This window comes from Ascaphus truei, chromosome 2 (genome assembly GCF_040206685.1).
Source record: "Ascaphus truei isolate aAscTru1 chromosome 2, aAscTru1.hap1, whole genome shotgun sequence".
In the NCBI taxonomy this organism is placed as follows: Eukaryota; Metazoa; Chordata; class Amphibia; order Anura; family Ascaphidae; genus Ascaphus; species Ascaphus truei.
In genome coordinates this window covers 190,052,131-190,076,363 of record NC_134484.1, presented here as the reverse complement: position 1 = coordinate 190,076,363, position 24,233 = coordinate 190,052,131, and the positions used below count along the sequence as shown (strand labels likewise).

At 44.5% G+C, this 24,233-nt stretch overlaps 1 protein-coding gene across 1 annotated transcript in view; it reads left to right on the top strand.

The window, feature by feature from the left end:
- Positions 1-442: 442 nt before the first annotated feature.
- LOC142487049 (N-acetyllactosaminide beta-1,6-N-acetylglucosaminyl-transferase-like) overlaps positions 443-24,233 on the top strand; it is a 79,740-nt gene continuing 55,949 nt past the window's right edge. Inside the window, exon 1 of the mRNA XM_075585726.1 lies at positions 443-1,596. Within this exon, the coding sequence (XP_075441841.1) occupies positions 675-1,596 (922 nt within the window). The 5' untranslated portion in view covers positions 443-674. The remainder of the gene's footprint in view (positions 1,597-24,233) is intronic.

The window sequence follows — 24,233 nt, the reverse complement described above, 5'->3', positions numbered from 1 at the left end:
ACTGGTCTCTACGTGAGGTTTCGGGGGCTGGGGGACACGTGTCACTTGTCATTTAATCATTTGTTCCTGTCTGTCTAAGGTATTAGTTTCAAATCTAGTTTGATAAAAAGATATATATATATATATATAAATATTTCTTACATTTGATGCATACATTCTCACTGTAGCTACTACTTGTAATACACATTCACAGATTTATATTTGGGGAGAAGAAAAACCAACAAACAAAATAAAACCACTGTGTTATGCGTTATAGAAAGATGAAAGCAGAAAGCTAACTGAATTGGCTGAGAAAGCATGTGAAAAGGAAACCTGCAGAGAACAGATTATGATCAGCCAGTGACATGCCACTGGCAGGCAATGCCATATCCAATCAGTGCACAACAAAGCCTTTCTTATGCAAATAGCGAGTGAACACAAGGTCGCCGGAGCTGCATGCAGCGTGCAGATACCCAGCGGGCGGCAGAGAGAGAGAGGCAGTGAGCAGCGGCGGCGGCGGAGAGCGGAGCCCTGCAATGCGCTGCCCGGGAGGCGGCTGTGTCATCGTCCCCCCAGTCTCCGCAAAGAAGAAGACCGCACAACGCTGACCCAGCCTGGGAGACACCATCATCTGCGGGCATATCCTTCCAGTCAAGGCTTATTATTTTATTTTTTTAAATTATTCTGCTTTGATAATGAGTTCATGGCTGCGTCTTATGTTCCCTATCCCTTTCCTAGGTGTCACTCTTCTGCTGATATATTATAACAACAGCCTGTTGCACTGGAAAGGTGCCCGCAGGCACAACATAACGGAAGAGAAACCCGTCTTAGCTGAAGCCTGTGATGCATTTATCAATGGGGAGAAAACCTTTTCATGGGAGCGCACGCTGCTGACCCGCTCCTTCAAAAGGTCCGATTGCCCGGAGTACTTGACACAAAACCACTACATCACCTCCCCTCTCTCTAAAGAAGAAGCCGGTTTCCCTCTAGCCTACATAATGACACTGCACAAGGAATTTGATACATTCGAGAGACTTTTTAGAGCTATTTACATGCCCCAAAATATTTATTGTGTCCACATTGATGAGAAGGTGGGCGCTGACTTCTTGCAGGCTGTGGAGAGCTTAGTGGCATGTTTCCCCAATGCTTTCCTTGCCTCGAAAATGGAGCCCGTGGTGTATGGTGGCATCTCAAGACTTCTGGCGGATGTGCACTGCATGAAAGACCTTGTTGAATCACAGGTACAGTGGAAATATGTTATCAATACGTGTGGGCAGGATTTCCCTTTGAAGACCAACATGGAAATAATACAGCATGTGAAAAAATTTCGTGGTAAAAATATCACCCCTGGGGTGCTGCCCCCCGGCCATGCAATACCTAGGACCAAATATGTTCACCGGGAGGATATAGTTCATTCCTCTGTGCTTAAGACAAACATTGTAAAGCCTCATCCTCCTCATAATATCACCATTTACTTTGGCTCTGCATACATTGCGCTCACAAGGGAGTTTACCCGGTTTATTCTTGAAGACCAGAGAGCCATTGATCTGTTGGAATGGTCCAAAGACACCTACAGCCCAGATGAGCATTACTGGGTGACACTGAATAGGATACCAGGTATGTCATGCTTCTTATCTCGTTTCTGGCACTCTCACACGGAGCAGGTGGTTCCCTGTGCTTGACACTCCCAAGGGCAGAGCAGAACTTAAAAATAGCTTTGTTTTGCAAGGTGGTGTACTGGGATACATTCACCTTTTTGTTATGCAATCCAAATTCTGAGTAGCTACCTCCGACTTTGTGTAGGTGTAAGCCTCCTAACAAAATGTGCGTGATTGCAAATTTAGAGCAAACAAGTGTTCAGAAAAAAGTACTGAAGAAAATCCAGCACACCCTAATAATAGATACAAAGTCACTGGTATATCAATTTGAAAATTTAATCAGTGCACAAATAAGTCAAACAACTGACAACGGCACACTAGGAGAACAAGACATACAGAGCGCGTGAATCACACGAACTGCCGTTATCCAAAGTCAGACTCGATCTGGGACTGGAGTTCAAAAAGCTATTCTATAAAATTTCTATGCACTGATTACATTTTCAAATTGGTTATATACCAGTGACTTTGTATCTATTATTAGGGTGTGCTGGATTTTCTTCAGTACTTTATTGTGTTTGAGAGGGATTGGGCCCTCTCTAGTCTGTGGCACCCCGCTTTGTGTATATTTATCTACTTTGTGTGAGTGCTGTCTATTACTTATTAGCTCTTTGTAGACCATAACACATTTATGTATAAATATTGTCATCAAATCTTTAAATGTCATAACTTCTGTATATTTTTAAGTCACCAACCACTTTTTAAATGGTTTAATAATATTAATATATTTGCTTATGTACAGTACTGTAGCGCTGACAATTTACATAGAATTTTGCAAGCACAATTAATCTCGCACCTGAGAAGCTACTATTTGGGTGACTAACACATAGAAATAGAGTTACTTGCTCAAGGTCACAAGTAGCCCATCACACTGAGATTGAAAGCAAGTTTGCCCACGTAGTAGGAAGTAGGAAGTACTGAGTTATTTTTTTAAGCTCTTCCTGAAAGTTTATTAAATGATTCATTTAAATAATGAAGCAATGTACAACGTGCTCAGGAAGAAAAGGGACCCCTTTAGTTTTTCATCATATCATTATTATGTCTTGCTCAAACCACATGAAAATATGCACAGTTGTAGGTCTGCTGGGTACATTAACACTATATTTTGAAGCAGAATTTAGACAATCACTTGATGCTAACTAAATTGATGTCACTGTATTATGTGAACAAGTACCAGATACACTGCGGTAGGTTCATGCTTATAAAACAGAAATAGGAGTTTTGCCTTCGTAGCTTGTAAATGTGTTACACTGTTGTAATCTAATTGAAAACACTAAGATTACTATAAAGTTTGAGTTCAAAGTGTGTGTTCAAAATGTCCTCCTGCTGAAACACACGCCCGAAGACGAGAACGCCACTGTCTGCAGGATCGATAGCGCATTGATCCAGCTGATCCTTCTACTGAACAATACTAATTTGTTTTTCAGTCCTCCCAGGGACCATCCTTTATCAGGAAACATTTTATGTGAGCGACTTGGACTATAATTCTTGCCCTGTCCCAAGCACTTTATAATGAGTTTATCTTCTTTGCTAAACACCCTTTTGTAAAGATGCACTTGATGAGGTCATCATGCCGTCACCAATTCCAAAGAATATCTTTTAAATAATCAAATAGTTCTTACATGTGATAATCTGCTGTGACAGGCATAACATTGCTAACAATTTGATGAAGATTTTGCGATTTTTCTGCAAGATATGAGAAAAAATAAAAGGGGTCCCGTTTTATCGGAACACTGTGTATGTGTGTCTTATGCCGTGGCTGGGGGGCAATCGGTGTGGGTGCAGTTTCCGCAGGAAGACATTATAATTCAGCAAGCATCAATTATCAGTCAAAACTTAGCCATCTCACACATCACGTATTATGTATCAGGAAAAAAGTTCTCATCCTAATACACAGTGTATCGTGTAGCCATAAAGAAACATCGGCCGTAAAGAAAAAGTTTGTCTTTCTCAGTTAGGTTTGGGAAGAAAATACTCTCTCAGCTTCACATGCCAGGAAAATGTATGTCAAGAAAAAGTCTACCGTTGCTGTTGAACATGTGGGCTTCAGAAATTAAGAATGGTTACTGCCTCTTGTGAGATACAGTAATTAAAGTGTTTGCTCACTTTGTAGCTGGCAGCAGGTGATTCAAGGTGATGGGGGACACTATAATAGGAGCTGCAAAAAGCTTGGAGAAAATAGAAGAAATCCAGCCCCTTTACTACTGTTCTATCCTTAGCTTTGAGAGGAAAGATGCCCACCCTAACCCAGAGGCAGAACTAGGTATTTTTGCACCTGTGGAATTTTCCATTAACTGCAACTCACCAACACCAAACCCCCCCTCCACCACCCCCCACTGATGGTTGAAATTCAAGGGTCATATTTCATGTATGCAGTTATGTACTGTATGTATGTATATATATATATATATATATATATATATATATATATATATATATATATATATATATATATATATATATATATATATATATATATATATATATATATATATATATATATATGGAACACACAATAGATGCCGCAATCAAATCACCCTTGTGTGATTAAATAATCAGTTAACCAGAGGTCAAGGTAAAAGGTAACCCTCTGGTGGTGCTACCGACCCAAAGGAATAATATGACTAAAAAGGAGGGAGAGTAGGGTCAAAAAGGTGCACTCAAATGCTGAATTATGAAAAATAGAAATGGACTTTATTAACAAAGAGTATAAAAAACACAAAAGACAGACCCACACAAATCACATGTCAGATCGCTATGCGACACAACGTAAAAACATCAAAGAGGTACAATTGGTCTGATAAGAGCCAAAACAGGGTAACAATATATCATTACAAATATAACATAACAGAACTAGGGGAAAAATATTTCTCCCCAAGTAATGTTTACTGAGATCGGCCGATCCAGAACAAGAGTAGCAATGAATATAAATGGTAAGTAGATACAGACCACAAGAAAAGATTGGATATATATTGTAGTAAATATACATAAACCTCTTAATGATGATGAGAGATAGTTAGGCACATAGCTAGAAATACATAAAGTTGTGACCCTTAAATGTGCTGTAAATCAGCTGAATAAAGTGATGCCCAAATTGAGCTGCACATGTAAGATAAGTAGCAGCAGTGGTAGATCTATAAAGTGCACTGGCAGCGCTCATATAAAGTCCCCTACTTTATATGAGCGCTGCCAGTGCACTTTATAGATCTACCGCTGCTGCTACTTATCTTACATGTGCAGCTCAATTTGGGCATCACTTTATTCAGCTGATTTACAGCACATTTAAGGGTCACAACTTTATGTATTTCTAGCTATGTGCCTAACTATCTCTCATCATCATTAAGAGGTTTATGTATATTTACTACAATATATATCCAATCTTTTCTTGTGGTCTGTATCTAATTACCATTTATATTCATTGCTACTCTTGTTCTGGATCGGCCGATCTCAGTAAACATTACTTGGGGAGAAATATTTTTCCCCTAGTTCTGTTATGTTATATTTGTAATGATATATTGTTACCCTGCTTTGGCTCTTATCAGACCAATTGTACCTCTTTGATGTTTTTACGTTGTGTCGCATAGCGATCTGACATGTGATTTGTGTGGGTCTGTCTTTTGTGTTTTTTATACTCTTTGTTAATAAAGTCCATTTCTATTTTTCATAATTCAGCATTCAGCATTTGAGTGCACCTTTTTGACCCTACTCTCCCTCCTTTTTAGTCATATATATATATATATATATATATATATATATATATATATACAGTGTTCGACAAACCTATACATTTGCTCGCCCCGGGCGAGTGGATTTAACCCCAGGGCGAGTAAATATTGGCCCAAGCAGCACACGTTTGGTACTAGGTGGCGAGTAGATTTTTTTGTGCGGCGAGTAGATTTTTTGGTGATTTGTCAACCACTATATATATATATCAGAAAATAGCCGTGTTAGTCCAGTTGTGATAGTGCAGAATAAATGAGTTCTTCAGTATTAGGTGATACCTGAAGAACTCATTTATTCTGCACTATATATATATATATATATAATTAGAGGCGCTGCTTTCTTTTTCTGTTTGTCATATATATATATATATATATATATATATATATATATATATATATATATATATATATGTATATCTTTAATTCTATAGCACCATCCTGGTACAGAGCTTTACAATACATGTGACATAATATTAAAACACATAATAGGAATAAGTGGATTAGACATAAAACAATAGGAAAAGGAGTCCCTGCCCTGAAGAGCTTACAATCTATGTGGTAAGTGGGGAGAATTTACAGAGACAAAAGGAGGGTGTTCTGGTAAGTGCGTCTGCCAGTTGCCAGGGTCAGTGTATCTGAGATGTATAGTATCAGCCATCGAGCTAGAGTCGCAATAGTCGGGCAGGTTTATAGTGAGAAATTAGGGCTGAGATGTAAGGGAGGGGGAGGGGAAGAGTGTATATCCTTAAAAAAGAGGAGGAGAATTTTGTAAGTGATACAGAATTTTATAGGAAGCCAGGAGAGGGATTTCAGCAGGATAGAAGCTGAGAGATTTAGGCAAGAGTAAAGTTATTCTAGCAGCAGCGTTTAGGATAGATTGTAGGGGAGACAGGTGAAAGGCAGAAAGGCCGGATAGTAGAAGGTTACAATAGTCGAGACGGGAGAGAATGAGGGCCTGCGTTAGAGTTTTAGCAGTAGAGCAACCGAGGGCTGTGTCTGAGGAATGAGAAGTTCGAATACCAGATTGTAGAGGATCTAGGAGAGAATAGTGGATGAGAAAATGGAGCACGCAAGAGAATACAAGGCGTTCGATGAGCTTACAGGCAAAATAAAGGGGGATACAGGGCAATAATTAGAGAGACAGATAGAGTCAAGCTTGCTGTTTTGAAGTAAGGCCGCGCTTATAGTGAGCGTGACTGCGACGCGACGGATGAACTCACCCGTCGTCGTCGCTGCTAGCAAAAGCTGTAATTCGCTTTCCGGCGATGTTGCAGGCGACCAGGTCTTTGATTGGTTCAGAGGCTGTCACATGTGACGACGGCCTCTGAAAAATCAAATTTGATCAGCATCAAAAATTTGCGCCGCCAGCGTCACTCCCGTCGCTTTGTCGTGTCGCGCTTACTATAAGCGCACGCAGCGGTTGCAATACATTTGTTTTGCCGCGACATCGCATCGGCGTCACCAGCACTATAAGCACAGCCTTAGGCTGAGTCCCCGCTGGCGCTGAGCTCGCTATGCGCTTGGCGCGCTTACCTTCTGCAATGTGGATCAGCACATCCCCTCTCCCGCTGTGCTCGCGTGCTCATGCGCGTGCACACACGCTCTCCCAAGCGTTGTGCTTGGGGAGACAAGGGAGAGATACTTTGGTGCTGAGAGCAGGGTCACATGACCCTGCTCTGACAAATGGGAAGTGAGAGGGCGTGTTCTACTCTCCTGTCACACACACACTGACACTGAATTCAGCAGAGAGAAGTGGAAAGGAGGGGAGGGGCAAACGGACTGAGAGGGGGGGGGGGGCAAACGGACTGAGAGGGGGCAAACGGACTGAGAGGGGGCAAACGGACTAAGGGGGGGCAAACAGACAGGGAGGGAAAACGGATGGGGGGCAAATGGACAACAGGGGGGCAAACGGAGAGGGGGGGCAAACGGAGTGCTGCTATGTGGTGTGGGGGGGCAAACTGAGTGCTGCTGTGTGGTGGTGGGGGGGCAAACGGAGTGGTGTGGGGGGAGAAGGAAGAGAGAAAGAAGAGAGGGGAGAAGGGAGAGAGAGAGAGGAGAGAGAGAGGGGGGAAGAAGGGAGAGAGGGGAAAGGGAGAGAGAGGGGGAGAAGGGAGAGAGAAAGAGGGAGAGGGGAGAGAGAAAGAGGGGGGAGAAGGGAGAGAGAGGGGGGAGAAGGGAGAGAGAGAGAGAAGGGTGAGAGAGAGGGGAGAGAAAGCAAGGGGGAGAGAGAGAGGGGGGCTGGGAGAGAGAGCGCAGAGGGGGGCCAAAAGAGAGAGCGTGGGGGGGGGGGGGGCAAGAGAGAGCGCAGGGGGGAAGAGAGAGTGCAGGGGGGGGCGGGGAGATAGAGCATAGGGGTGATGAGGGAGAGGGTGCCAGGGGGGGGGAGTGCGAGAGAGAGCAGGGGGGAGAGAGAAAGAGAGAACAATGGGGGGGAGATAGAGAGAGAGCAATGGGGGAGAGAGAGAGAGTAAACGGGGAGAGAATGCAGGGGGGGGGCGGGGAGAGAGAGCGCAGGGGGGATGGGGGAGAGAGCGCAGGGGGGTGGGAGAGAGGGGGGATGGCCGGGAGAGAGAGCGCAGGGTGGGGGCAGGGGAGAGAGAGCGCGGGGGGGCAGGGGAGAGAGCGCAGGGGGGAGAGAGAGTGCAGGGGGGGGGCGGGGAGAGAGCGCGCAGGGGGGATGAGGGAGAGAGCGCGGGGGGGAGAGAGAGCAATGGGGGGGGAGAGAGCAATGGGGGGGGGGAGAGAGAGAGAGAGAGCAATGGGGGAGAGAGAGCGATGAGGGGGGGGGGAGAGAGAGATATACACAGAAACACAGGCAGCCCCTATACAGCCAATGACACATACCCTCCCATAGTAGGCACGCCCCCCGCTCCTGCTCTAAAAATGTTGCAGGACAGTGATCGCTCATGCTTGGAGAGCTGGTGACATCACCGCTCTCCAAGCATGAGCGAGCTCAGCGGCAGCGTGGACTCAGCCTAAGGATATAACTGTAGCAAAGAGGAAGGAGCTGAAAATATGTGTGTGTAGGGATTAGAGTAGGAGATTTTAGGAGATGGGAGGGAATGGGGAGAGAATGAGGGCCTGCGTTAGAGTTTTAGCAGTAGAGCAACCGAGGGCTGTGTCTGAGGAATGAGAAGTTCGGATACCAGATTGTAGAGGATCTAGGAGAGAATAGTGGATGAGAAAATGGAGCACGCAAGAGAATACAAGGCGTTCGATGAGCTTACAGGCAAAATAAAGGGGGATACAGGGCAATAATTAGAGAGACAGATAGAGTCAAGCTTGCTGTTTTGAAGTAAGGCCGCGCTTATAGTGAGCGTGACTGCGATGCGACGGATGAACTCACCCGTCGTCGTCGCTGCTAGCAAAAGCTGTAATTCGCTTTCCGGCGATGTTGCAGGCGACCAGGTCTTTGATTGGTTCAGAGGCTGTCACATGTGACGACGGCCTCTGAAAAATCAAATTTGATCAGCATCAAAAATTTGCGCCGCCAGCGTCACTCCCGTCGCTTTGTCGTGTCGCGCTTACTATAAGCGCACGCAGCGGTTGCAATACATTTGTTTTGCCGCGACATCGCATCGGCGTCACCAGCACTATAAGCACAGCCTTAGGCTGAGTCCCCGCTGGCGCTGAGCTCGCTATGCGCTTGGCGCGCTTACCTTCTGCAATGTGGATCAGCACATCCCCTCTCCCGCTGTGCTCGCGTGCTCATGCGCGTGCACACACGCTCTCCCAAGCGTTGTGCTTGGGGAGACAAGGGAGAGATACTTTGGTGCTGAGAGCAGGGTCACATGACCCTGCTCTGACAAATGGGAAGTGAGAGGGCGTGTTCTACTCTCCTGTCACACACACACTGACACTGAATTCAGCAGAGAGAAGTGGAAAGGAGGGGAGGGGCAAACGGACTGAGAGGGGGGGGGCAAACGGACTGAGAGGGGGCAAACGGACTGAGAGGGGGCAAACGGACTAAGGGGGGGCAAACAGACAGGGAGGGAAAACGGATGGGGGGCAAATGGACAACAGGGGGGCAAGCGGAGAGGGGGGGCAAACGGAGTGCTGCTATGTGGTGTGGGGGGGCAAACTGAGTGCTGCTGTGTGGTGGTGGGGGGGCAAACGGAGTGGTGTGGGGGGAGAAGGAAGAGAGAAAGAAGAGAGGGGGAGAAGGGAGAGAGAGAGAGGAGAGAGAGAGGGGGGAAGAAGGGAGAGAGGGGAAAGGGAGAGAGAGGGGGAGAAGGGAGAGAGAAAGAGGGAGAGGGGAGAGAGAAAGAGGGGGGAGAAGGGAGAGAGAGGGGGGAGAAGGGAGAGAGAGAGAGAAGGGTGAGAGAGAGGGGAGAGAAAGCAAGGGGGAGAGAGAGCGCAGAGGGGGGCCAAAAGAGAGAGCGTGGGGGGGGGCAAGAGAGAGCGCAGGGGGGAAGAGAGAGTGCAGGGGGGGGCGGGGAGATAGAGCATAGGGGTGATGAGGGAGAGGGTGCCAGGGGGGGGGAGTGCGAGAGAGAGCAGGGGGGAGAGAGAAAGAGAGAACAATGGGGGGGAGATAGAGAGAGAGCAATGGGGGAGAGAGAGAGAGCAAACGGGGAGAGAATGCAGGGGGGGGGGCGGGGAGAGAGAGCGCAGGGGGGATGGGGGAGAGAGCGCAGGGGGGTGGGAGAGAGGGGGGATGGCCGGGAGAGAGAGCGCAGGGTGGGGGCAGGGGAGAGAGAGCACGGGGGGGGGCAGGGGAGAGAGCGCAGGGGGGAGATGAGAGTGCAGGGGGGGGGCGGGGAGAGAGCGCGCAGGGGGGATGAGGGAGAGAGCGCGGGGGGGAGAGAGAGCAATGGGGGGGAGAAAGGAATGGGGGGGAGAGAGCAATGGGGGGGGGAGAGAGAGAGAGCAATGGGGGAGAGAGAGCGATGAGGGGGGGAGAGAGATGAGGGGGGGGAGAGAGATGAGGGGGGGGGAGAGAGAGATATACACAGAAACACAGGCAGCCCCTATACAGCCAATGACACATACCCTCCCATAGTAGGCACGCCCCCCGCTCCTGTTCTAAAAATGTTGCAGGACAGTGATCGCTCATGCTTGGAGAGCTGGTGACATCACCGCTCTCCAAGCATGAGCGAGCTCAGCGGCAGCGTGGACTCAGCCTAAGGGTATAACTGTAGCAAAGAGGAAGGAGCTGAAAATATGTGTGTGTAGGGATTAGAGTAGGAGATTTTAGGAGATGGGAGGGAATGGGGTCAAGAGGGCAAGTGGTAGAGGGGGAAGAGGAGATCAGCAGTGATACTTCCTCCTATATGACAGAGGAAAAAGAGTCATGGAAGGCAGAAGGTGGGTTAGGAAGAGGAGGAGGATACAAAGGGGATGCCTTGACAAATGGAATCCACCTTTGTCTTGAAATAGTCAGCAAAGTCCTGAGGTGAAATGGAGGAAGAAAAACATGTAACAGATGGTGGTGTGAGTAATGAGTCAGACAGAGAAGAATCGGCTTGGGTTAGACTTTTGAGTGTTGATTAGTGCCGAAAAGTGGGTTTGTTTAGTCTGGGAGAGGGCAGAGTTTAAACAGGATAGGGTACATTTGTAGTGAGAGTATGAGATTTTCTCCAGCGGCGTTCAGAGGAGCATCATGCGTGTGTGGCAGTTTAGCCAGGGGCTGGGCTTAGGAGGGCATAAACGGCAGAGACAAAGAGGGGCATGTATATCAAGAGAGGAGGATATGGCAGACGTATTTCATCAGCAAGTTATCAAAGTCTGTAGTGGAGAAGAGGGAGGAGCGCAAAGTGAAATCAAGAGCCGGCATATTAATAGAGCGCAGGTCTCTGCAGAAACGCGAGGTAGATAGAGGTTGTGAAGGGGAGAACTGAGAGAGAGAGAGGAAAGGGTGAAAAGGAGAAATCAGAGAGAGAAAAGTTTTTGGGAAAACCAAGTTCAGGTAGTGGCCGTCGTTGTGGGTGCTGGCTGCAGTCTATTGGTGAAGGACAAAAGAAGAGAGAAAGAAGGAGAGCCAGGATTCAAAGTGAGAGGGAAAGACAGAAGTGGGATGAGTAGAAGTAGGTCGGTGATAGATAGATGACTGCCATGTGAAAAGGGAGAGGAGAAAAAATCTGGACAGTGGAGCCTCAAAAAAAGGTAAAGAAAAAGAGGGAGGAATAGGAAGGGTTCAGTAGCAGCAGATTGAGGAGTGCTGGAGCCCCACGCCTCCACCCCTGCCATCAGCGTGTGGAGTGTGGGAGAAGGAAAGGCCACCATAAGAGAGGGCAGCTTCCAGAGCAGAGTCAGACTGAGTGAGCCAGGTCTCAGTTATAGCAAAGAGGAGCAGGGAGTGAGAGAGAAAGAAGTCATGCACAGAGAAGAACTTGTTAGAGAGGGAGCGAGCATTCCAAAGGGCACAGGAGAAAGGGAGAGGGGAGGGAGGTTGGCAGGGATTGGTATGAGGTTAGAGGGGTTTACACCACAAAGGAGTAAAGTTGATTGTGGGAGGCGAGGACGAGAGCATATAAAAGTAAAGCAGGGACCAGGATTGGGTGAGATATCCCTAGAAGCAAGGAGGAGAAGCATGGAAAGAAAGCGAATGTGTGAGGAGGGTATGAAGCGGTGTGTTTTAGTGTAGGGTGTATTGTAGAGTAGTGTTAAAGGGAGCAGATAAGAAAGAAGCTAAGGTGAGCTGTGGAGTAGAGAAGGAAGGAGAGGCAGATATACAGTATACATGGAGTTAGAGGCACAATGAAAAGTGTATGTAATGAAGCATAGAATGAAAAGTGTCGTTTAAAAAGAAGCGAGTTTCGAGCAAATATAAATAGTAGAGGAGGCATGACAGTGGCAGTAGAACAAATTCAGCGCAGAATATTCTCGAAGCTCCGAGATCGCTGTTCCGCGTAATCTTACCCGAAATCCCCATTAAGTGATCCGGTGTGGGACAGACAGTGAGGGAGAAGCCTGCAGCTGGGGGAGAGCCGGGGCCGGCGGCAACTGCTCTGACCGGCCACTGACCCCAGCAGCCACCCTGCGTTCGGAGAGAGGTTATACCGGACACATACATGTCTGGTATTACCTTTCCTTTTATACTGGATGCAGGGGCAAAATACCGGGCAGTCTGGTTCAAACCCGGGCACCTGGCAACCCTAAGAGGAAGTGTGTAGCATTTTATAACTTGTAACTATATAACTTGGCTTATTCATTGAGAAATGAGTTTATCAACCCTTTAACTACTGTAGAGGGTTGGAAAGTATTGGACTACATCATTTTGCAGGTCTTCTTGGCTGTGAAGAAATAATTATTAGAAGATGTATTTATTAATTATTTAACATAAAATAAGAGACAGATGTCATTGTCATTCTTTCTTCTCACACTTTCTCCCCCCCCCTCTTTCATTTCCATAATATTCTCACATTCCCTCTCCTTTCTCTTTCCCTCTCTCCTCCTTATTCTCTTTCCCCCCCACTTTCCACCCCCTCTTCTGCCTGCCCCTTCTCTCTCTCTCTCTCATTCTCTTTCCAACCACCCCCCTTCTTCTTACCGGAAAGTACTTATCAGTGTTAAACATCTGATGAAACTGCAGCAGCAGTGAAACGTGTTAAGTAGTATGAGCAAGTTTGTCCCAGCCTTAGGCTGCGGTCCCAGTGCATTCTACAGCGCGTGCGCACAAGCACGCCCCCCAATCAGATCGGGCCCAACATGCCTCGGCGCGCATTTGGCAGCCGCGCCGTACTGCAAGTTTTCACAAATACAGAACCAGCCGCGTGAGGTCATGGCCACGCCCCCGACCCACCCCCTCCCGTCGCAATCTCTCCCTCTCTCCCAAGACCGCAGATCGCGGTGAAGCGCTGTGCACGTGCCGGCCCCCCGCCGGGCACGCATGCTACAGTGCTGATTGGGACGCTGCCGCTGACTGCGCTCATGCTTGAGAGCGGTGACGTCACCAACTCTCCAAGCATGAGCGCAGTCTTTCCTGCATAATTTTGCAAGCGTGAGCAGGGGGGCGTGGATCAGGGCTATTTCTGTGTGTAATGTGTGTAATGTGTGTGTGTGGCTGTGTGTGTGTGTGGCTGTGTGCTGTGTGCTCTGTGCATTGACTGCTGCTGAGCGCGCTTCCAAATCAATTTTCTTTGTCTCCCCAATCACCGAGCTTGGGAGAGCATACGTGCCCGTACAGGAGCGCGCCGCGTGAGCGTGCTCGTGCAGATTCACATTCACTGAAGTAAACGCGCCAAGCGCGCACAGCGGCAGCATGGACGCAGCCTTAGCTATGTTGCCAGAGTGTATCACAATTGGGGGGAGAAGAGCAGAGCTACCTCTCACCCAGCTACCCCGCAGTCACCAAGGAAACGAGACATAGATTTTTTTATTAGTAAGATATGTGGAGACGACACAATTTGTTTCAAACCAAAAATCCCTACTGGGCTTTTTTATATAGATTTTTTTCACATCATTGGAACCAGGGAGGCCCAAGGGCTGAACCATGCCTTTTCAGCTAAGGGGACTTCCTGGTTACCGAAAATGATATGGCCATTTAGATTCAACATGAGTGACACCAACAACTAACATGTTAATTGTCTTGGTGACTGGGGGGGTGCAGGGGAGGATGGAGCGTTGTCTGAATTGAAAGTAGCACGGTTCAGTTCCAGGGGCCATATTTTCCCTATTATGTATAGCGGTGGCTGGTCCAGCTATCTCTCTACCTTCCCCTGTCATGTAAGTTCTAATAAGATGTAGACAGTGAGAGGCTATCCTATGGGGTTTTCCCCCTCCTCATGCTGAATTCATGAGTGACAGGAGTGGAGATGACACAGGGATCTGTGATAGTCAATGGTGGTACAGATACTGGGCCCTTCCTCTTTGAGCTGCAGGAAGGAAATCCCTAAATTAGAGATTGAAGTTCAGACCCTTAGGGGGTGAGACCTTCAGTTGGTTCCAGCCTGCCCCTGAATGGGTACGATGTGTTGGAAACGTCTCCTCCCAGCCAGGAGTGAGACGTGATCAGCCCCTCATGGGCTGAATACATAACCTAATCCAATTAGGCCTCATCATTACCCACAGGCCAGTACCATCCAGAAGCCAGGGATCTATCCTATCAATTTGAGCATACGCTGCAACAACACTAGCAGTGGCTGCTGTAATAAAGAACATCCTCATTGGTACTTCTGGCTCCGCTGCAGTCTGTGTGGAGAGAGGTAGTGATATTAAAGACTGTCATAGCGGGGACCCCCTTCAGCTTTGCTTAAGCCCCCTATGTCTGAGGCGCTGACACCAAGAAGGAAAAGAACCAGAAGGATCGCTAAAAGTCTGCCCTGTACCCCCACACCATCACGGGAAACTCATCTCTCCTGTTCCCTCGCAGGTAACCAGCACTACACAAAGCAGTCGCATAGCCAGAATCTAGCCAGAACCTCCCAGAGGGGGGACATGTGCTACATATGTATAAAAAAAAAATCTATTTTCTTCCACAATTGCTGCTATTGTGTCATGGTTCTCCATCCATTTAATACCATGCTGCACAAGTGATATATTTTAGCAAAGCTATGGTTTAAACTGGTAAATAAGTGCACTGCACAGTAGGCTATTTTAGGCTGTAGAGCATGATAAAAGGAAAAGATTACAAAACTGCATGTAATATATGTAATATATGTAATCAAATTTCTGAACGTGTATTGCTCTACTAGAACATTGTTATCGCTCTTTTTGATAGGGCACCATAAATAATAAGTGCAATATTGTTGGCACTCGCTTATTGTAGGCCTTGTTGAAATTCTTGAAAGCATATTTATTTCCTCAACATATCACTACTAGTGAGTGTCAGTGGGTCCTTCATTGATGATGAAGCTCCCCAGAGCGGAGCACAACTAACAATCTTTTTGGTGTTTTTTACCTACAATCAGTGAATGGCAATTTTTTTCTTCAAATTTGGATCTGGCCTGGATAGGCCAGTTCCTTTTAGCTGTGGAATTCTGAGAAGGAGGTTTTCCATTTTAGTAGTGTCTCCAGTTGTATATATATCCCCTCAAACCTCCCTCCAAATAAATTAGGGTGACAGGCCTTTGCTGGAAAAGGAGCACCTGGCAGGGAGATTAGCTAATGGTTATGTAAAGTATATTTTAATTAGTCACATTCCACACTTCCTAAAAGGCTGTACATAATAACTATACTTAGTTGACAAGCATAATGTCCCTAATGACTGTACTGGTGTCAAACCAAACAGAACTAGAACCCATAACCACTGCTACTCTGTACATCAGCTCTAGCAGTGTGGTGTTAAAAATCAGACCACGGATTGTGAATCTGTTCCACCGATATGTTAAAATACAGAATCCCTAGGACATATTTTCAGTGATAGAAAAAAATCTGCATGGAATGGATTTAATTGCGGATTGGGATGTATCCACTCGGATTTTGTATCCGCAGATGGATTTTGGTTTGGAGTCGGATTTTGTCTAACAAATCCAGGAAAGGGTTTCGGACCAGTCTGCCCATCTGTTCCTTTGTGCCTGCCTTGTAGGAAAGAATCTGTATTCTGTATATGCTAATTGATTGTTCACAGCAATTTGTAACTCTGCTTGTGCCCTTCCATCCTGCGGTACTGTATGGTAACTTTAGGAAATTAAATTCCAATACTAGAATACTAAAATGTTCGGTGATGACTATTCAATACAAGTGGTCAAAGTGCAATGTTTTTGGGCGTATGCACTAACACGACTTTCTTATTTAAAAACCAAAGTACCGCTACTATATTTTGCAACTTTCAAATGAGATCCACAGAGTTTTTGCTAATCAGGCACAGTACTGCAGCATATGTAAATACATCTAAAACATATATTTTAAACTTGACCTATTCCTTGCAATCACTATCATTTTTATGAGATTTTTTTTTATCTGGAACTTCCAAGCCTCAGTGATTTGAGTCGTGTTAGTTTAACATACCGTTAACATTCTGTTGCATCAGTGCTTGTTGCCCCATCTATAAAGGCTTATTGTGCCGATCCCTTGTTCAAATCTCCTTTAAAATAAATGAGACACACAGGTTTAAGTGGAGAGAAAAGGTCAAGGCTTTATTGAACAATCTTCCTAAAACTGCCCACCAGCCAATAAAACACGAATACAGAAAACCCATAAGTTCTGTTCCAACCATGGTTGAGATCCTCACCAGCTTTTTTCAGCTGACCTCACTCCCCCGCTCAGCATGCTTCACTAACTGGCCCCCTTTTGCTGTTTAGGCCCAAACGTACCGCTGGCACCCAGCATTTTCCACCTATTGATTTGGGCAGAGCCTGCCCAACCGCACAGTCGGCACCTCTAGCCTACTAATCTCTTTTTGGGACCATACAGTCAGCGCCTAATTCTTTGTATTTCCCCAGCATCCTTAAGCTGGTTGACATGGCAGTTCTGCTGCTGCTGTGATAATACAACCTATATTGACAGAAATTAAACAATGTCCGTTAAACATGTATCATGTAGCAGAGCCACGTTCTCAAAAAATATTTCTGCCTTTGTTTCTGTTCCCAGATTTTATTCCCCATGCCTTGTTGGTTCCCGGCTCCTTTCTACACCTGGCTACGTGCAGCAGGCCCCTTGAGATTAACTGGGCCTCCCACACATAGTCAGACCAGGGCGTGTGGGTGCCTCATTCAATCAAAACACTTTGGGCGTAACAAAGAACTACTCTGCCTGGCCTTATGGAGGCGACGGCCCCAAGCTGAGACCTCTTACTTTTTATTGTAGTATGTGCTTCCGCAGCAGCTGTGCACCTGACTCTTGATGTCATTTAACGTTACTGCATGATGTGTTGACAAAAAATATACAGGCACAGGCACATCTATTGGCTATATTCAGAGAAGTGTACAAGAAACTACCAGTCATGTGAATATTGAATGAGCATGCATGTTCATTTGATAGATATTTGCATGCAAGCTTTAACGCTTCTGACTATGTAGCTGAGTACAGCTCTTTTAAAGCAGTGATGTTCCCAAAGTGACCAAGTAAGCAGTTCAATAGCGGCAATTTGACCTCATATTTTACCTTATTTTTTTTATATAAAACCCTTAACTACATATGTTATTCACAAGGCTCATTTTGCAGGTGCCTACCTCCCAAGTAGATCTGGAGATATTCATTGAGGCTGATTACAAACTAAGACATTTCAGAAGCTTGTGGATAGTAATTAACTATCTACTGGATTCTAGATGTCATAATCCACAGTGGATTGAAAATATTTTAAAAGAATTAAGTGGAACTGTTTAAACAATTAAATGAGCTGAAATCATTTTTGAAAGAAAATACAGTTGGCAAGTGAAGCACAATTGAGATTAAATGCACTTAATAGAGAAGAGGATTATACTTACATTTCGATATGAATTGTTTTATGAATAATAAATCAAGAAGTACGTGGTGTATCTTTTGGAAGGCACCTGTGACATACACTATGTAGGTAGAACCTGCAAACAATTAAGGGATTTCATGAGAGTAGAAATTAACAATATAGGAGATAGGAGAAAGATTTAACATTACAACCATTTCAAAGATAAATATGATCAAAATCCCAAATCTTTAATGGTTAGATAGATGGGATGAACTCTAATTAGAGAACAGGAACCAGACTAAATAAACTTTCAAAAAGAGAAACATTCTGGATCTATCGCTTAAAATTGAAGACAGCTATGGGTCTAAATGTGGAGATTATTTAGGTTGTGGTTTTACTCTAAGCATCCCTTAAAACTTCTGTATTTTATTTTATTAATATTTTTACCATTTGGATTTTTACAGCATTTAAATTCTCTCCTTCTTTGTTTTTGCTTTATTTTGTTTCTATGGTATACTTAAGTTTCTTATTCTATTATCATTCTTGTCCCTTGTTTTAAGTCTTCCTATTACTGACCTGGGTGAAATAATAAAATAATAAAGTTATATAATTAAAGTAGACTGATTTTATACCGTATCTGATTACCACATTATCACTGCTGGAAAGGATACCCATGAGGAAGTAGAAGCAGTGTATGAAAGGCGTTGGAAGGGGGCAAAAAAGGATTCACTGGACCAGAAACACATGGACCAAGACCCAAAATGATTTCACTTGCTAAGAGCAGCAGTGGTGGTAACGACTGAGGATGCTAACATGTTACAGTATATACATTTTTCCTATGCATGTGTAGCACCCTTGGTGTATGCTAGACTTTTCTTAGTAAATCCTGGACCCTACAGAGAGGTAAGGGGTTCGTCCTCTTACAGACCTTAGTTAAGTAACGTATTCCAAGTAGTTTATTCCATGTTACTTTTTTCATGTTGCAAAACATCTAGCTGGTGATTGGCTAATTCATGCTTTCCAGAAGGTACTGGGAAGGTCAGCCCTTTAGGGGATGACTTAGCAGTAAGTCCTCCTCTTTTCCTGCCTAGCAATAGGGGTATGGGAAAGGATATAAATATCTGGAATCTGGATGTCTTTCTTCAGATCTTAGTGAACTTAAAGTGATTTGTTACCGGCGCTAACCACACCCAATCTGTGATAAAATAGTGCACAAAATTAAAATTCAAAATAAAATGTGTCAAGGTGATCACTGATCAAATTCTCAACCTTCCAGGAATGTGTACAGATTCCTTTCAATAGTAGCTTGTCCGGGATGGGAAGGGAGCGAAGATAGCAGGGATACACCATGAAAAATAAAAAATAAATGCATACAATAGTGTAATAAGTTCTTTTCAATCTGGATAAAACATGTATGTCTTGGCTCTATAGCAATGCCTACTTACAGCAGGTCAAAAGGTAAAAAGCATTGATCTACACAGCAGGTAGAAAGGTGTCAGGATCTTCAGGAACAACAGCCCAGGTTTACAGATTTCTTATGCTGTAAACCTGGGCTGTTGTTCCTGAAGATCCTGACACCTTTCTACCTGCTGTGTAGATCAATGCTTTTTACCTTTTGACCTGCTGTAAGTAGGCATTGCTATAGAGCCAAGACATACATGTTTTATCCAGATTGAAAAGAACTTATTACACTATTGTATGCATTTATTTTTTATTTTTCATGGTGTATCCCTGCTATCTTCGCTCCCTTCCCATCCCGGACAAGTTTCTTCAGATCTTAACTGGACCCGCGTTGAGGAGATCTCCAGGGCTCCTAGACCTGTAATAGGGGTGAGCAACATTTCTTGTTTTCTAAGTTAGGGCAAGTGTCACAGTACTGTATAGAGGCCCTAAAGACACTACACCAAATCACGATCCTGCCACAGTAGGGAGTGGGTTCTTCACACGGGCTCATTGAGGAGACCTGGGAGAGATGCTGAGGAATTGCCGCAAAAGGTTCCAGCTCTGTGTTTGGCAGCAGGGTAAAGGCTTAACAAAGAACTACTCTGCCTTCAAGCCTCGTGGTCGAGGAAACCTGAGTGTATGTGTCTGCATGTAACAAGAAGAGATCTTTGTAACCTGAAAACCGGTTCCGTTGCTATCCCCAATTAGGATTGTTAATAAAGTTAAAGAAAGCTCCTGGTGCCCTTTTCTCTTTTCTTACTCAACACCCCAGCCCTGCACGAGGTTCCAGCACCCTCAGATACGAGGTACCCGCTGAGCAGCACCTGCACACACAAGAGATCTCACTTTAGGAGATAGTGAAACAGTTTGGTGTGGCCCCCCCTTCTATTGGCCCGGGGGTGGAGGTGTTACAGATGTTTATCATGCAATATTGTGAGAGCAATAAATAAGACTGAAAATATTCCTTGAGTTTGCACTATATTTTATTTCTGTTTTCTTGGAAACCTCAGACAGTGTGATTCATCTGATTTTATGGCACTATGGGCTCTAGGGTTGCCAGGTGTCCGGTTTTCAACCGGACAGCCCGGTATTTTGCCCCTGCGTCCGGTATAAAATGAAAGGTAATACCGGACATGTATGTGTCCGGTATTACCTCTCTCCCAACGCAGGGTGGATGAGGGAGGGTCAGCGGCCGGTCAGAGCAGTTGCCGCCATGCCCGGCTATCCCCTGCTGCAGGCTTCTCTCACCCTGTCTGTCCCACGCCGAGGAGTCTGCCGCGCACCGGGTCCCCTGACGTCAGCTCCGGAAGTCAGCTGGGCTTCCGGCGTGAGAGGGAGGCCCGGCGCGCGGCAGCCTCAGGCACCTTGGCGTGGGGCAGACAGGGAGAGAAAAGCCTGTAGCTGGAGGAGAGCCGGGCATGGCGGCAACTGCTCTGACCAGCTGTTGCCCCCCCCCTCATCCACTTTCCCCCCCTCCGCAGCCACTGCCCCATCCTCTCTTTAGCCACTGCCCCCTCCCTCTGCCCTTCCACAGCCAATAGCCCCCCGCAGCCACCGGGCCCGACCTGACACCATCCCCAAGGTAAATCTGCATTTTATTGGGGAGGTGGGGGTATTTTGTATATGTATTGTGCAGGTGGGGGTATTTTGTGTATGTATTGGGGAGGTGGGGGTATTTTGTGTATGTATTGGGGAGGTGGGGGTATTTTGTATATGTATTGGGGGTATTTTTATATGTATTCGGGGGCGTGGGGGTATTTTTATATGTATTTGGGGATGTGGGGGTATTTTTTATATATGTATTCGGGGGCATGGGGCTATTTTTTATATGTATTCGGGGGCGTGGGGGTATTTTTTATATGTATTCGGGGGCGTGGGGGTATTTTTTATATGTATTCGGGGGGCGTGGGGGTATTTTTTATATGTATTCGGGGGGTGGGGGTATTTTTTATATGTATTCGGGGGTGGGGGTATTTTTTATATGTATTCGGTGGGGGGGGGTATTTTTTATATGTATTCGGGGGCGTGGGGGTATTTTTTATATGTATTTGGGGGGCATGGGGGTTGCATCTTTTACCATTGTGTCCAGTGTTTTTGGACAAGCTACCTGGCAGCCCTAATGGGCTCTTACAGCACTAGTAGTAGTACAATGTGAGTGCAGTACTAGAACTTTTCATGGTGTCACTAAGGGAGCACACATTTACTATAATGTATATTTTTCACTAGTTTTCTTTGTATCCCCTTTTTCACACATGGACTGCTCTTATGGAATAAAGAATATATTATTAAGGAAGTTCTGTGGAAAACACTACAAGAAGATGTGATGTTATTAAGAATAGGGATATCACTTGTGTTATTTAAAATCTCTTTAAATGATTCACTGTATTATGTTTTTAGATCTTAGTGCTATTTAAGCAGTGCTTCATACTGCAGCTTTCAAGTTTATTATTTTTTCCAAAAACAGTGGCTTAGTACTGTAGTTATTTCAAGACTTCAACCTCCTTTTATTAAATACTAGGAAAAAAGGCAAGCTAATAAACCATGTAGCGAAAAGGTGCGCTGCCAACAGGTAACAAATTGGCAGCCACTATGAGTGTACTTGTCCAACTCTCCTTATTTATGTGAGACTCCCTAATGTTCTTCTGTCTCCATGAACAAAATGCATTTATCCCAAAGCAAGTTAATGAAAGTTTTAGAAATCTCCAGCATTTTCATCCCAAATCTCCCTGATATAAGCTTTTATATCTTGGCTAAAGCGCCCAGGAGGCGGGAAACGCGTCAGAGGTTCTCTTTGCATTTTTAAATGTTGGCTATTATGCCCAATAAAGAAGATTAGCTTTTCACTTTCATACCTGCTGCCAGCCTCACTTTTTTCGCAGTGCCCATCCCCTGTTCTTTCTACTTATATCTTGGCTAGAATGACTGTGCGATCAATAGCACTGTGAAGCACTATGTACATTAATGGTGATATATAAATAATGACATACATACATACATACATACATACATACACATGCACACAAAAAAATGATTTTGTTTTCTTTTCAAGTGTCTGAAACACCTTTATTGCTGACCCCTTACACCGACAGGAGGCTGAAACTGGTGGGAGTCTGTTTCAAATCCCAGTATCAGTTCTTGACCATGATCAAGTGACTTCTTGCTGTGCCTTATCTTGCTTAGTAATATCTGAGATTTTGGTTTGCATTTTATATGATTTTATCATGCAGTTGCTTATTGGATCAAATGGGAAATATCCACTACTACAGTATCTTGAAACATCATCTTCAAATGCTTGATAATAAAGAATGGATAATTTTGCAATAATCTGTATTAACCCATGTATTAAAATTGTAGTTGGTGGTAATTGGTTCTGTATCATCTTTCCTAATATTGCCATTTTCCATTTGAAAAAGATGGGCAATATTTCATTTAAATCACCCGTAAGTAAAAGCATGTATTTGGTCAGCAGCCATGCTTGCATCTAAAAGATTTCACTGTATCAACTTTTTAAGATCCAATTATCAAGCAATGGTAAGGAAAACTGGAGATGTTATCTCGGAAAATGAGTAAATGCATGCAGGTTGACCACAAATGTATTAATTTTTGGAGATAGCGTCTCCGGTTTTGCTTACCACTGCTTGATGTATGGGGACATTGTGAGAAAATCCCATGTCATCGCTGTGTGTTCACTGGGCTCAAATACAGTTGTCAAATTTGTCATCCCCATGTTGTGATTAGAAATTGGCGTAACCCTGTGCAAGCTATCAAATGGCAGATCTTTTAAATAATATGCTGCTCATGAAACTTTTGAACATTTGTGAAAGTTCACCAAAAATTGCTTAAATGTTCTCAAATGGGGAAATTTGGCCATTTTGGCAGCGACGACGAGGCAAAATGTTCATAAGCAATTACAACAAAAACATAATTGCTGTGAAAGCCACATCCCCTTCCCTCTTAGTGAAACTCGCACAGGCGGCAATACATATATACAATAATACATTTAAAAAATACAATTTGTTTGCTTGTGAGCTTAAAAAAAAAAAGAACAGTTCACTAAACATTTGAGTGAATATCTGGAAGAATTTACTTAAAGTTTTCCAAAATGAACTAAAAAAAAACTTCACACTTCTGTAGTTCTGGTTAATTAAGCTGTGTAAAGTTTTTCTTCAATTACCTACTAATCGCCTTACCACTTGTTTATTAAACCGATGTACTGTAGCCCACCTGTAACATTGGACTAAGTCCTTTTGTAGTGCTTGGTATTACACGAGAGTTCTGAGTTTGTCTTCCTATAAATGGGGAACCTGGGACGAAGTTCCTGTATTACCAGTGTAAAAGATCGATTCAAAATATTTAGCGGAGTGTGATATCAATCGTCTAATTGTCAGTGCTTTCACATAGGGGCCAGGGGTCACCTGAGAGGGAGGCCAGCTTGTCCTGTTGGAATAACAATACATATAAACAGAGTACCTTGCAACAATACTAATAGCCACAAAGGGAGAATAGGGTTCAAACATTTATTTGCAGGAGCAAAAGGGAGTTTGAACTCTAAAAAGTTAAAGCAACAAACCTCATATACTTTATATTTACTCTTGCCCCATCATTGGATGTTTTGTATTGATAAAATCCCGTGCTTTGTCCAGGAGGTATGAGCAGTTGAAATGTTAAATATTTGGCAGGTCACCGTGGTAACCTCGCATGTTAGAGATTTGGAACAAACATGTTTTCAGCACTAAACAAATGTGTCAAAAAATAATCTGGGAATGCTCATGGGCCAAGATACTAGCATTATATGTGAGTTAAATTTAGGCTACTTTTAACTCATATAATATTAGTACAGCTCAACCCCGTTATAACGCGATCCGTTGCAAGCATGGCTCCCAATTTTCGTATTTATATACTTTACAATTCGATTATTGGTATCTTAAATACTTTATTGTACAATGCATACAATTGTATATTATTTCTAACGCGATCCGCTTATACCACAATGTGATTCTTTGGACCCCAAGCACAGTGTTATAAGGGGGTTAAGCTGTATATTGCTCTGTAAGCATGTGCTGCTCATTTAGTAAAAGCTTTCTAATGTTAAAACCAGGATTTTCTTAATCTCTAGTTTCTGAGGTTACCATTGATGACACTTCTGTTTGTGAAATTAAATTCGCAAAA